The 12,750-nt window shown below is 45.2% G+C and overlaps 1 protein-coding gene across 1 annotated transcript; it reads right to left on the bottom strand.

Annotated features, from left to right (window-relative positions):
- Positions 1–5,119: 5,119 nt before the first annotated feature.
- Positions 5,120–12,455, bottom strand: LOC137418112 (uncharacterized). The gene is made up of 10 exons (XM_078770955.1): positions 12,079–12,455; positions 10,550–11,941; positions 9,871–10,024; positions 9,650–9,776; positions 8,054–8,065; positions 7,837–7,909; positions 7,507–7,657; positions 6,316–6,411; positions 5,438–5,494; positions 5,120–5,306 (listed from the first exon to the last, which is right to left on the bottom strand). The coding sequence occupies exons 1-10, from the start codon at positions 12,269–12,271 to the stop codon at positions 5,120–5,122; spliced, it is 2,442 nt and encodes an 813-aa protein (XP_078627081.1). The 5' UTR covers positions 12,272–12,455.
- Positions 12,456–12,750: the final 295 nt, after the last annotated feature.

The following is a 12,750-nucleotide window of genomic DNA, read 5'->3' as shown; positions in this document are numbered from 1 at the left end:
GACGAGTTTCTGGGATGCCTTCGTGCCAGGGTGGGACAGGCCGTGGATGGCGTCGAACACTGGGTGCTGCCAGCCAGCGGGCACGATGGGGCGAGGCCGGCCGAGGGAGACGTCACATAGGAGGGCCATGCCCGCGGCGTCGAACGGCACCTCGGTGACGCGGAGGCAGGCCTGGACGCCGGGGTCGGCGGTCTGGGCCTCCGCCATCCAGGCATAGTCGACCCCGAGGTGGACCGCGTGCACGACGGACCGGGAAAGGCAATCCGCCACCGGGTTGTCCTTACCCGCCACGTGACGGATGTCCATCGTGTACTCGGACATGGCAGAGACGTGGCGTTGCTGCCATGCCGACCATGGCTCGGCGACCTTGGCCATCGCGAACACAAGGGGCTTGTGGTCAACGAAGGCCGTGAACGGGCGGCCCTCCAGCAGGTGGCAGAAGTGTCGGACTGCCAGGTGGAGCCCGAGCAACTCGCGGTCGAAGGTGCTATAGCGGCGTTCGTGCGGGCGAAGCTGCCGGCTAAAAAACGCCAGCGGTTGCCAAGCACCACGCACCCATTGCTCGTGCACCGTGCCCACCGCGTAGTCCGACGCGTCGGTGGTGAGGGCGATCGGTGCATCGGGCGCCGGGTGCGCCAGCATGGTGGCGTCGGCCAGAGCCAGCTTTGCGCCCGCGAATGCGAATGCGAATGCCTCTCAGTGAGCCGCTCAACGAGCCGCTCAGTGTACCAGCGAGCGAGCTAAAGGTTTCAGCCTGGACGAGCCGTCTGCGCTTCACGTCGACCAACAACCCATTCGCACATAGGAAGTCGACCCCCCAAGCAATGCCATTGGCATGCTGGCGGTCACGAACGACCATTGAAAGCGCTGCCCTCTGAACCGCAGGGAGAGGCAGCGCTTCCGGAATGTGCGGATGGGTGTACCGTTGGCGGCAAGCAATGCGGGGCCCCGGTCCGCGGTTCGCTTGTCGGACGTGGAGGCGGGGAGGACGCTTACCTGCACTCCTGTATCGCAGAGGAAACGGCGCCTGGACAAGGTCTCCATAATGAACAGGAGGCTGCCGGAATGGCCGACGCTCAGGGCCGCTAATGAGCGCCGGCCCGGTCGTTTCCCCGACTTTTCAAAAGAGCATGGCGGGCGACACGTCTTAGCCTTGTGGCCGAACCTGGCGTGGTAATACACCAGGTTTGCGGTGGCGGCGGCGGCGGCGGCCGCAGCAGCCGCGGTGTTCTCGGCAGCGGTGGTGGTGGGCGGGGCACGGCAGCGGCCACGAGGGACGCTGTAGCCTCTGCCCCGGGATCCACTACGGCAGCACCGTAACTCGACCGCGTGTCGCAGGCTGCGAAAAACTTGTCGGCCTCTACGGCCAGGGCGCGGGGCTCCTTTATCTTGGAACCGGCCAGCGCAAGGCGAACCTGCAGAGGTAGCTGGCGTAGGAAAAGCACCCGGAATAAGAAATCCTGGGCTTGGTCACCCAGCAGCGACAGCATAAAATCCATCCGCACGGATGGTCGTGTGTTGCCGAGTTCGGGAAGGTCCAGGAGGCGGTCGGCCTGTTCGATCTCCGTGAGGCCGAACGTAACGATGAGGAGACGTTTGAGCGCCTCGTACTTGTGGTCGGCCGGCGGGCGCCGCAGGATGGACACGAATTGGGTGGCAGTGCCGAGCCCGAGGGCGGCGACCACGTGGTAGTAACGGGTCTCGTCCGCCGTTATGCCTCGAAGCTAAAATTGAGCTTCGGCCTGCACGAACCACACGTCGGCCTGTGCTTCCCAAAACTCTGGGAGTTTTACTGCGACGGCGTTGGTGGCCATGGCGTGTTCGGTGGTCAGCAACGGCTGAACCAATCAGGGTCACCAATGAAGTGTGGTGCTGCGCACACACAACCTGCTTGCCAAAGAGGTAGGCCACAACACGTTTGTTAAAACAAAAGTCTTTATTTCGAAAGCTCGAACTGCAGCACTGGGCGGGCTCGAGCCTAGAGCCCGCATATATGTGCCGAGGCCACGCCTAGTCCCTGGGCGTGGCCGATCGGTCGAAGGGCGGGGCATGTCCCTTCGGTCCCCGCCTGGGCGCTCGTGCCACCCACTGGTGCGCGGAATTATTGCCCCTTGTGCCCGCCACAATGTCTTCATTGTGACGTCATAATTCAACAAGTATATAATGCTTGATCCGCTCAGTATTAATTTTGTTTCTCTGCCACTGTTGGTCCGAAGAACACGAAATTTTCATCATAACATTGCCTCCTTCAATATCATTTTTTAATGATAAGTATGATGTCATAGGTCACGTAGTACAAGTCGCCATCTTAGAAAAAAACAAAAAACGTTGCACCTCTATATCTCCAAAACCGCTCAATGGAAAAAATTTAAACATGGCTCATTGTAAATAACTCAACATGGAGAATAAGTGTTAATGATGATATCATTGGTGCCTTAATTATGACGTCATAATTTCACAAGTACAACGCTTTGTCCGATCAGTTTTAAATTTATTGAGCATGATCTACACAACAATTCTTGGGAAAAATGGCAGGAGCACAGAAAAGACCCCTTTATATGGTATGTGCCATGTGGTAAACTACACAAATGAAGCCACATTCCATAGCTTGTCGGAAATGTCAAACAATAGAAAAGAAGGGAGATTCAATAAATCTTGTGTGCATGCTGGACTCCCTTTTTTCTTCAGAGGAACCAAGCACTGCACTAAAAAAGTTCATGTAAAGGGGTGCCAATTTGATTCATACAGCTATATGAAAAAGTAAATGTATTTTCAATGCAGTTGCAGTCTCCTGGTTTCAAAGGGACCTCATCATGGTCTTTTTCAGTAAAAAAAAAAAAAAAAATTGAAATGCCAAACATAATATACATTTTCTGTTCTATTGCAGAGTAGGTGTCCATATACAATTCATCCATCATCTCTACTTATTATCAGTGTTCATCATCTACATATCACGTTTGTCCAATATGTCTGCAATGTCAACACTTGCAAGTTTATATAATGTGCAATTATGGTCCAAAAGGGATTGGTAAAACAGGCCGCTCTGCACACTACAATTCTTTCATCGAATCCAATTGTTGCCTATGTGTGCACACATCGCGCTCGTCCAACACTTGTCCCATAGAATACATCACACCCAACATGTCTGAAATTGGTTGGTACATAGTACATACTAACATACTAAATTTATAAATTTTTTAAACAAATTTATCACACACATACACATTATCTGATGCGTTTTCGTTTTCAAGGTACACAGAAAACTTTACGTACTGATGGGTTTTAACCTGTACATGTGGGCGCCAATTTATATGAACTTTTCTAGAGCAGTGTTGGTTCCTCCTAAGAAAAAGGAAAGTCTAGCATGCACACGAGATTTTTTGAATGTAACTTATTTTCTATTGTTTGGCGTTTTCGACAAACTATGCAATGTTCCTTCTTTTCTCAACTTTGCCACGTAGCACATACGATATGGAGAGAGAGGCCTTTTCTTTGCCCCTGCCATTTTTCCCAAGAATATATACAGTCACGTGAAAAGTAAGTGCACCCCATGTAAAGTTTTGACTTTTTCAACATATTTCAACGTACAGCTATTTGATCTTAATTTCAACAATATTGATAGATAAAGGTGATATAATACAACAAATATCATGAAACATTTACATTTTGTAGTCCATTGTATAATTTAAATAAACATAAATGCAAATTTCGCATGTGGAAAAAGTAAGTACACCCTTGGCTCTCATAGGTGGTATTGCCACCCTTTGGCAGAAACAACCTCAAGTAGGCGTTTCTTATAACTGTCTACTAGTCTCTGACCGACTGGGAGAAATTTTTGCCCACTCCCCCATGCAGAATTCTTTCAGCTGTGCAATGTTTGAGGGGTTTCTTGCATGCACAGCTCGTTTCAAATCCCCCCACAACATCTCGATGGGATTTAGATCCAGGCTTTGACTTGGCCATTCCAGAATCTTCCATTTCTTTCTTTTCAACCATTCCTTGGTGGATTTACTGGTATGTTCAGGGTCATTGTCATGTTGCAGGGTCCACCTTCGGTTGACCTTCAACTTTCCGACAGATTGCCTCACATTATCCTCAAGCACCCTCTGGTACAATGAAGAATTCATAGTGGATTATATGATGGTGAGCTGCCCAGGCCCTGATGCAGCAAAGCTGCCCCAAACCATAATATTTCCACCACCATGCTTTACAGTTGGTATCAGGTTCTTGTGGTCAAATGCTGTCTTTGGTTTTCCCCAAACATGTCTTCTGGTACTGTGGCCAAATAGCTCTACCTTTGACTCATCTGTCCAGAGCACATTGTTGCAGAAGTGCTGGTCTTTGCCTAGGTGTTCATTGGCAAACTTTAGTTTTGCCCTGATGTTCTTTCTGGACAGCAAAGGTTTCCTCCTGGCACACCTCCCATGTAGATCAAACTTGTGCAGCCTCTTTCTAATGGTAGACTCTTGCACTTTGACATCAACAGTGGCAAGAGCTACCTGTAGGTCCCGTGATGACATGCTGGGGTTCTTTCAGACTTCTTTCAGCATCTTGCGGTCTGCTCTCGGGCTGAACTTGCTAGGGCGGCCTGGCCTGGACAAGTTGGCAGTTGTTTGGAATCTTCTCCACTTGTAGATGATCTTCCGGACAGTCGAATGATTGATTTCAAATTGTTTGGAGATCTTTTTAAATGCCTTCCCAGATTCGTAGGCATCTGTAACCTTGTTTCTGAAGGCCACAGAGAGCTCTTTTGATCTAGGCATGGTGACGCCGCACACTTCAACAACAAAGAGCAAACCAAAATAAATGTCTGAGGTTTAAATAAGACAGGTTCCTCCAAGATCCTCTCTAACGATGTTCTCATAATTTGCACCTGAGCTGGTGCACCTGATTCAAATTTTAGGTATTTGAAGTAGTGATAAATGTTTGGGTGTTACTTTTTCCACATGCGAAATTTGCATTTATGTTTATTTAAATTATACAATGGACTACGAAATGTAAATGTTTCATGATATTTGTTATATTATATCACCTTTATCTATCAGTATTGTTGAAATGAAGATCAAATAGCTGTATGTTGAAATATGTTGAAAAAGTCAAAACTTTACATGGGGTGTGCTTACTTTTTCACGTGACTGTAGAGCGAACGAGTATGTGCAGAATCGAGAGGAGGGACCAGTTTCCATGTGTACTGGCTGTCGCCATACGCAATTTCTTCATGGGAGAACAACAAATATGCCTGATGCTCGTGCTCATCCACTTGCAAACAAAAGACCCACACTGTGACAAACTGACCAAGAACAGTGCTGGCCAGAAGGGGAGACAGTGAAACTTTTTACAGCATAGTCCATAGGGCAAAGCCATCTGGAACAGTGTTTGTCCGTCTGTATGTATGTTCCATCAAACGTATACCAATAAGAGCTGAGGATCTGGTCACATGGCAGGGTGATGTGATTCAGAGACACAAAGCAAGCGTCCAAACAGCGGTTTATTCCTGGATGTGACATACAGGAAAAAGCCCTCAGGGCGCCCAACCGGTGGCGGAGCCCGGAAAAAGGATATGACATCACAGTATGTTACAGATCTCAAGTAAAATGTGCTTTAGCATCTCAAATGTTTTCTCTAGTACATTAATCTTCTTGCTGTCGAGACTTGAATGTCCCTTCTGTGTTTCACTCCTCATCATCAAGATCACAGCCCCGACAAGGCCATGTAGCTATGTCTCTTCATCACATCAGCCTTTGAAGTAGAGAGTATTTAAATCGGGTTCCACAAGCAGGAGGCAGAATAAATTGCTTCATGCTTTGCTCGGCGATCTGTTATTTCGTCTCATGCGCACGATATTATTTTATTATTATTGGATGCTGTCACTGTGTTACGAATAGATTGTACTTTTGAACCTATTTTGAAGTGGTTAATCTTCGACAATCCCCACGTTTAATATGACAGAAGAAAATCCGTGAGCCATGCGTGGAGATTTCCATGGATACCATCAGAGGAGAGTTTGCTGAGCAGCGCGGAGTACCAGACCGTATCGAAGACAAGAGATATGTCAAGGGAGACGGCTCTGATTTCCTGTTTGGCATTGAGGACCTCCATCCATTGTTGAGACAGCAGATGCAGCATGTCCAGAGAACAGTGGCCTGGTCTGAATCCATATTGATGATCAGAGATCAAGCCATTGGAGAAGAGGAAGGATTTAATGTCAGAAGTGATGATGGATTCCATGACCTTGCTGATGATTGGGAGCAGACTGATTGGTCTGTAGTTGCAAGGATCTGTTTTGGGAATTTTTTTTTTTGGAATAATTCTTACTGCTTGGTCTGGTCAGTGGCCACATCGACTTGAATCTCAAGCTTTTGGGGAGGGGATGGGGGAGGGGTTTGTTCCCCTCCTCTCTTCTTTGGACGTCTGTGTTCAAAGGATTTCCTCCATTAACAATGCATTCCCATTGATGTTTTGTTTTTTTGTTTTTTTTCATATACAGAGTCAAGGCTCGTGAAAGAGCTAACATTTATCAAACAAACAAATCAAACAAACCAGCAAACAAAGTATATAAAAAGGGGAGCGGTCGACAAGATGGGGAGAGAAGGGGAGGAAGCATACAAACACAACATTTGAGAGCAGGGACATCAGGAGATGTGTGGGAGGGAGAGGGCCTGGGGGGAGGCAGGATAGGTATAAAACGCAAAGACACCAAGGACTTCCAGGAAAGAAGTCAAAAGTCACCTCAAAAAAGTGGATTTGGGGTGAAATTAGCAGGGGTAGAAAAGATCAAGGTTTTGGATTGGGGAAGATAAGAGATGGTGGTGAACAGCCGTTTTAAAGACATGGAGGGAGGAGTGGGATTGAAGAGAGTGAGGGAGTTTGTTCCAGAGGTGGGAGAAAAGAGGAATGAAGGAGTGAAGGTGAGCAGAGAGTCTTGATTTTGGCAGTTTAACCATAAGAGGGTTGCAGGCAGATCTTGTGCGACCTGTAGGAATATTTGGGGGACAGAGCCCAGAGAGAGCTGGGGGAGCAAGGCCGGAGAGGAGTCGGTAGAAGACGGAAAGACCACCAACCTGCCTGCGGTGAGTAAGTGAAAGGCCCTCGGAGATAGCGTCATCGCGGGAGATTCCAATGATTCTGAACGCTTTGGTTTCAACAGCATGAAGACGAGCTAGGTGTGAGGCAGGAGCACCAGCCAAGAGGGGAGAGCAGTACTCCATTGAGCTGCAGATGAAAGCCTTGTATGTGGTGAGGAGCTCAGGTGTGCCAAGGAAGGACTTCGCACGATGGAGTATGCCCAGTCGGCGACTAGCTTTGGAGGCCAGCTTGGAAATGTGGTTTTCCCAGGAAAGATCATGGCAGATAGTGAGACCCAAAAGCTTGAGTGACAGAACTTCTTGGAGAGGATTATTCAGAAAGTAGATGGGAGGGTAAGTAGGTAGCAATGTGGTAGCAACATGTGGTAGCATGTGAGAAACATGTGGTAGCATCCAGCTGTGTGGCCTTCCACATTTGGACCTGTGTAACCGAGCTGCTTGGCAGCAATCAGTGATGGCATGAAGTGCAGTCATGTCAAGATAGTAAATGTTATGCAACGTTTTCAACTGGTTTGGTGAAGGTTTGTCAGGATCACTTACAGAGATATGGACAACTCCAAACTCTGCACTGACTGATAAATCATCATAATGTGCCAATACATATTCACAATAACACAGACAGTGCATTTGTGCTTTGAGGACCTCTCTTTATTGAGAAACCCTTCACAAATTCAAGTTTCATGAAAAACATAGGCAGGAGTCTTCTTCTGTTAAACAATTTTACAATAAGGGTGTTCTCCCCATATCACACATGGCAATGAAACATGGACCACAGCAAAGATCGAGTAAAAATTAATGTTCAAACTTCCATGGAAAGATGCCATCTGAGCATAACCAAAAAGGGACAAGAAAAACAACAAAATCAGAAAGAAAACAAAATTCCTAAACACTCATCACAATCAAAAAACTCAAATGGAATTTGGCTGGATACATGGCAAGGACAGAGACAATAATTGCAAAATGACAACCTGAGGAAGGCCCTGAAAGCACGATTAGATCAAAGATCAGATTGAGAGATTAAGTTCTGTTACCATTTGAGTTTTTGGCATCAATTTTTCGACAATTCTCTATTATGAGAACTAGCGTGACTCGGCGAGCTCCGCGCTCCTCACCACATGCCGTTTCAGAGGGGTAGGCATCTTTGACCATTTCGGTGTATTTTGGGTTTCATGGTGTTTTGAGTCTTCAGGGCCATTTGGGTCTTCAGGGTGTTTTGGATCCTCTGGGCCTTTAAGGGTACTTTGGGTCTTTGGTGTCTTCAGAGGCTTTTGGGTCTTAAGGTTATTTTGGTTCTTCTTAGTCTTTAGGTCTTTTTGGGTCTTCTGGGTATTTTTGCATATTCAGGGTCTTTTGGGGCTTCGGCGTTTTAACGGCGTTTCTGGCGTTTAAGTCAAACAAGGTGGATCTGGGGTGAATTAGCGGAGGTAGAAAACTGCGTGACTTGCAACATTTTGCACGCCAAAACATGTTTATCAATAAGGTTGACGCAGTCTGACAAGGAAACAGTGTCTTTGTCGACAAGAAACAACGCTAAGTCTTTGGGGGTCTTTTATATATATTTTTTTTTTTTTTTTTTTTTTTTTTGTATACAAGATCGAGGCTCGTGAAAGAGCGAACATTAATCACACAGAAAGACAAACCGACACATAAAACATATAACATATAACATCGGGAGCGGTAGACAAGATGAGGAGAGAGGGGGAAGGACACAAACACAACATTTGAGAGCAGGGACCGAGAGACATGGAGACATCGAGAGATCTGAGAGAGGGCGAGGGCTTTGGGGGGGGGGGCATGGGAAGGGGGCGGTGGGAGAGGTATAAAACATATGGACACTGCCAGGACTTCCAGGAAAGAAGTTGGAATTTCAAACAAGGTGGATCTGGGGTGAATTAGCGGGGGTAGAAAAGATCAAGGTTTTGGATGGGGGAAGATAAGAGATGGTGGTGAACAGCTGTTTTAAAGACCTGGAGGGAGGAGTGGGATTGAAGGGAGTGAGGAAGTTTGTTCCAGAGGCGGGAGAAAAGAGGAATGAAAGAGTGAAGGTGAGCAGAGAGCCGAGATTTCGGCAGTTTAACCATCAGAGGGTTGCTGGCAGATCTTGTGCGACCTGTAGGAATATTTGGGGGACAGAGCACAGAGAGAGCTGGGGGTGCAAGGCCGGAGAGGAGTCGGTAGAAGACAGAAAGACTTCGGGTATTTTGGGGCTTCGGGTATTCAGGGTCTTTGGGTATACAGGGTCTTTTTGAGCCTCAGGGCCTTGAAGGGTATTTTGGGTCTTTGGGGTCTTTAGGGGCTGAAGGGTCTTGGGGGAATTAAAGGGTCATCAAAGGTCTGAGGGGTTTCAGCAGTTTTAACGCAATTAAGAGGGTTAATTAATAGGTGGTAATTTTATTTGAAGAATAAGAAGACGTTTTCGTCGCATATAAACACACACGCATACACACATACATACATAGCGAACCATATACGTTTGCTCTATTATAATAAATAGATATGGAGAACGAGATTACTAAATTTTACATTTTTTTTTTAAGCTGTCATTTTCTTTAAACTTAGTTTGCGGATGCGGATGGGCTTAGCATTTTGAGATTTTTCTTGCCTTCTGACACCAGTTTGCAGTCATTGTTGTGGACATTCTGGTGACAGCCAACCTTACGGCTTTCATCAAGGTGGCTCCCGGGGTGCCGGCTGGTTGTCAAGGGTTAAAGATGGTACTCTGAGAAGTTGTGTTTACAAGATACATGCCCAAACCTGTATGCTTTCACAATAGCTTTCTCCTTACTGGTTCACTGAATAACTTGCCAACTGCTGCGGATCGCTTACTCCAGCATGGGTTGCACTGCGGAAGTTCAAGATCCGTTTAGAAATGAAATCCTTGTCACAAATAGAACATTTGTGAGGATGCTCTCTTCGGTTGTTATTTCCATAGGCGAGTACTAGGAGGTGGGAGGAAGTTCTCCCAGAACTCAAAATCTCCACCTTCTTTTTCGGATCAGAAACTTAATTCTCATTGTTTTGTTCCAAACGCTCCTTTTAGAATCCTCAGTGAACAACTGACAGCCTTGACCTGCAGCTTCTTTGTCAATATATTCTCCAGAATGCTTTTTAAGGACTCAGTTTGGGTTTTCTTGATCATCTGGATTCCCTGTTGCTCTGACTATCACTGGTACAATTTCAGGTTTCTTCAATTTCAAAATCCTCTTAACCTCATTATTCATATTGAGGTATTTCAGATTTCAGCTCTCTTGTATGGATTTTCATATGTGTTTTCAAATGGACTTTTTGAGAGAAACCTTTATCACATATCGACCATTTGTGAGGTCACTGTCCTGTGTGGGTCCTCATATGCCTTTTCAAACTGCCGCTATGAGAGAAACCTTTATCACATATCGAGCATTTGTAAGGTCGCTCTCCTGTATGGATCCTCAAATGTGATTTCAAATCGTTGTTTTGCGAGAAACCTTTGTCACATATCGAGCATTTGTGAGGACGCTCTCCTGTGTGGATCCTCATATGTAATTTCAATTTACTGTTTTGAGAGAAACCTTTATCACATATCGAGCATTTGTAAGGACGCTCTCCTGTGTGGATCCTTATATGTAATTTCAATTTACTGTTTTGCGAGAAACCTTTGTCACATATCGAGCATTTGTGAGGACGCTCTCCTGTGTGGATCCTCATATGTAATTTCAATTTACTGTTTTGCGAGAAACCTTTGTCACATATCGAGCATTTGTGAGGACGCTCTCCTGTGTGGATCCTCATATGCAATTTCAAATCGCTGTTTTGAGAGAAACCTTTGTCACATATCGAGCATTTGTGAGGACGCTCTCCTGTGTGGATCCTCATATGTAATTTCAATTTACTGTTTTGAGAGAAACCTTTATCGCATATCGAGCATTTGTAAGGACGCTCTCCTGTGTGGATCCTCATATGTAATTTCAATGTACTGTTTTGAGAGAAACCTTTATCACATATCGAGCATTTGTAAGGTCGCTCTCCTGTATGGACCGTCATGTGCAATTTCAAATTGCCTTTATGAGATAAATTTTTCTCACATATCGAGCACTTGTAAGGTTGCTCTCCTGTGTGGATCCTCATATGCAATTTCATATCGCTGTTTTGAGAGAAACCTTTGTCACATATCGAGCATTTGTGAGGATGCTCTCCTGTGTGGATCCTCATATGCAATTTCAAATTGCCACCACGAGAGAAACCTTTATCACATATCGAGCATTTGTATGGTCGCTCTCCTGTATGGACCCTCATGTGCAATTTCAAATTGCCACCACTAGAGAAATTTTTCTCACATATCGAGCATTTGTAAGGTCGCTCTCCTGTGTGGACCCTCATGTGCAATTTAAAATTGCCTTTATGAGAGAAATCTTTCTCACATGACAAGCATTTGTAAGGACGATCTCCTGTATGGATCCTCATATGTAATTTCAAAGCAGCTTTTCGAGAGAAACCTTTATCACATATCGACCATTTGTGTGGACACTCTCCTGTATGGATCTTCATATGTAATTTCGAATTGCTTTTTGTCAAGAAACCTTTATCACAGACAGAGCACTTGTGGGGGTGTTTTCCAGTGTGGATCCTCATGTGTATTTTGATTTCACTCGAAGCAAAATCCATTCTGCACACATTACACTGATAACGTATTCGCCTTTCTTGAACCTTTTTGTTTTTGTTTAATTTCATATTAATATTGGTGCTGCGAGGCCCAGACATGCCCTTGTATTTTATGGAAAGCAAGTCTTGATCCCGTGATTGTTTCTTCAAAAATGGATTCTTCTTCACCGTCAAGCAGAGACTGGACCTTCTTTGTCCCATATTCGTTTTGAATTGTTCTACAGAAACAAAGAACACTCATAAGAGATTTTTTTTTTTGACAAAATCAAAATGCAAAACATTTAACACATTTCCGAAAATTATATATTTTCTCAACACAAAAGATTGGATGTTAATTTATTACGTTTCCACTCACCAGTTGCAAAACAGGAAGCACTTCCGTTTGTCATGTGAATATCATCTGAACCTTCCTTTGCAGAAGCACATTTTGAATCTTCTGTGACAGATGAATCCTTGTTGTGTTGTTTGCCTTCCACATTTACAGGATAGACATCACCTGTGTACAAATCAACGTCAGTCTTTTGAGGGGAAATGAGATTGAGAACCATCTTGAGAGTTCATAGAACATGTTACATCATCGAATCCCTGAATGGAATTTAAATATAATAATGAAGTTAAACATTGATAAAAAGAAAAATTCCGGATGTTAAGCACCATTGAAGCAGTCTTCTACATCACCATTATTCACCATCCTTTTCAACAAGTCCAGGTACTGCTAAACTGGAGGTTAGTGGAAGTAACAAGAAGGCAATTTGTGTTCAACAGTGTTTAAGTATTTAATTCAATTTAAATGAAATAAAGATTGTAAAATTCATCCAAAAAAATTCTGGAATTTACTGGCGTTAACAAATTCTCAAAATTTCCTTTAACAAAGCTCGGACCAAGTGTGTGTTTATCCTCGGGAGATCCAGGAAATAATATATCTCTACTCTCAAGACTGAACTCTCAATCCTGTCTCCCTCATCCAAGTCCTGGTGGCTTCAGGCCAAATGTATTTGTGGTGTTTGTTCCCCTTCCATCCCCTCTA

This window comes from Myxine glutinosa, chromosome 1 (genome assembly GCF_964187855.1).
Source record: "Myxine glutinosa chromosome 1, kmMyxGlut1.1, whole genome shotgun sequence".
In the NCBI taxonomy this organism is placed as follows: Eukaryota; Metazoa; Chordata; class Myxini; order Myxiniformes; family Myxinidae; genus Myxine; species Myxine glutinosa.
Note: the sequence above shows the minus strand (reverse complement) of the source record. Positions and strands in the feature narration are given on the sequence as shown.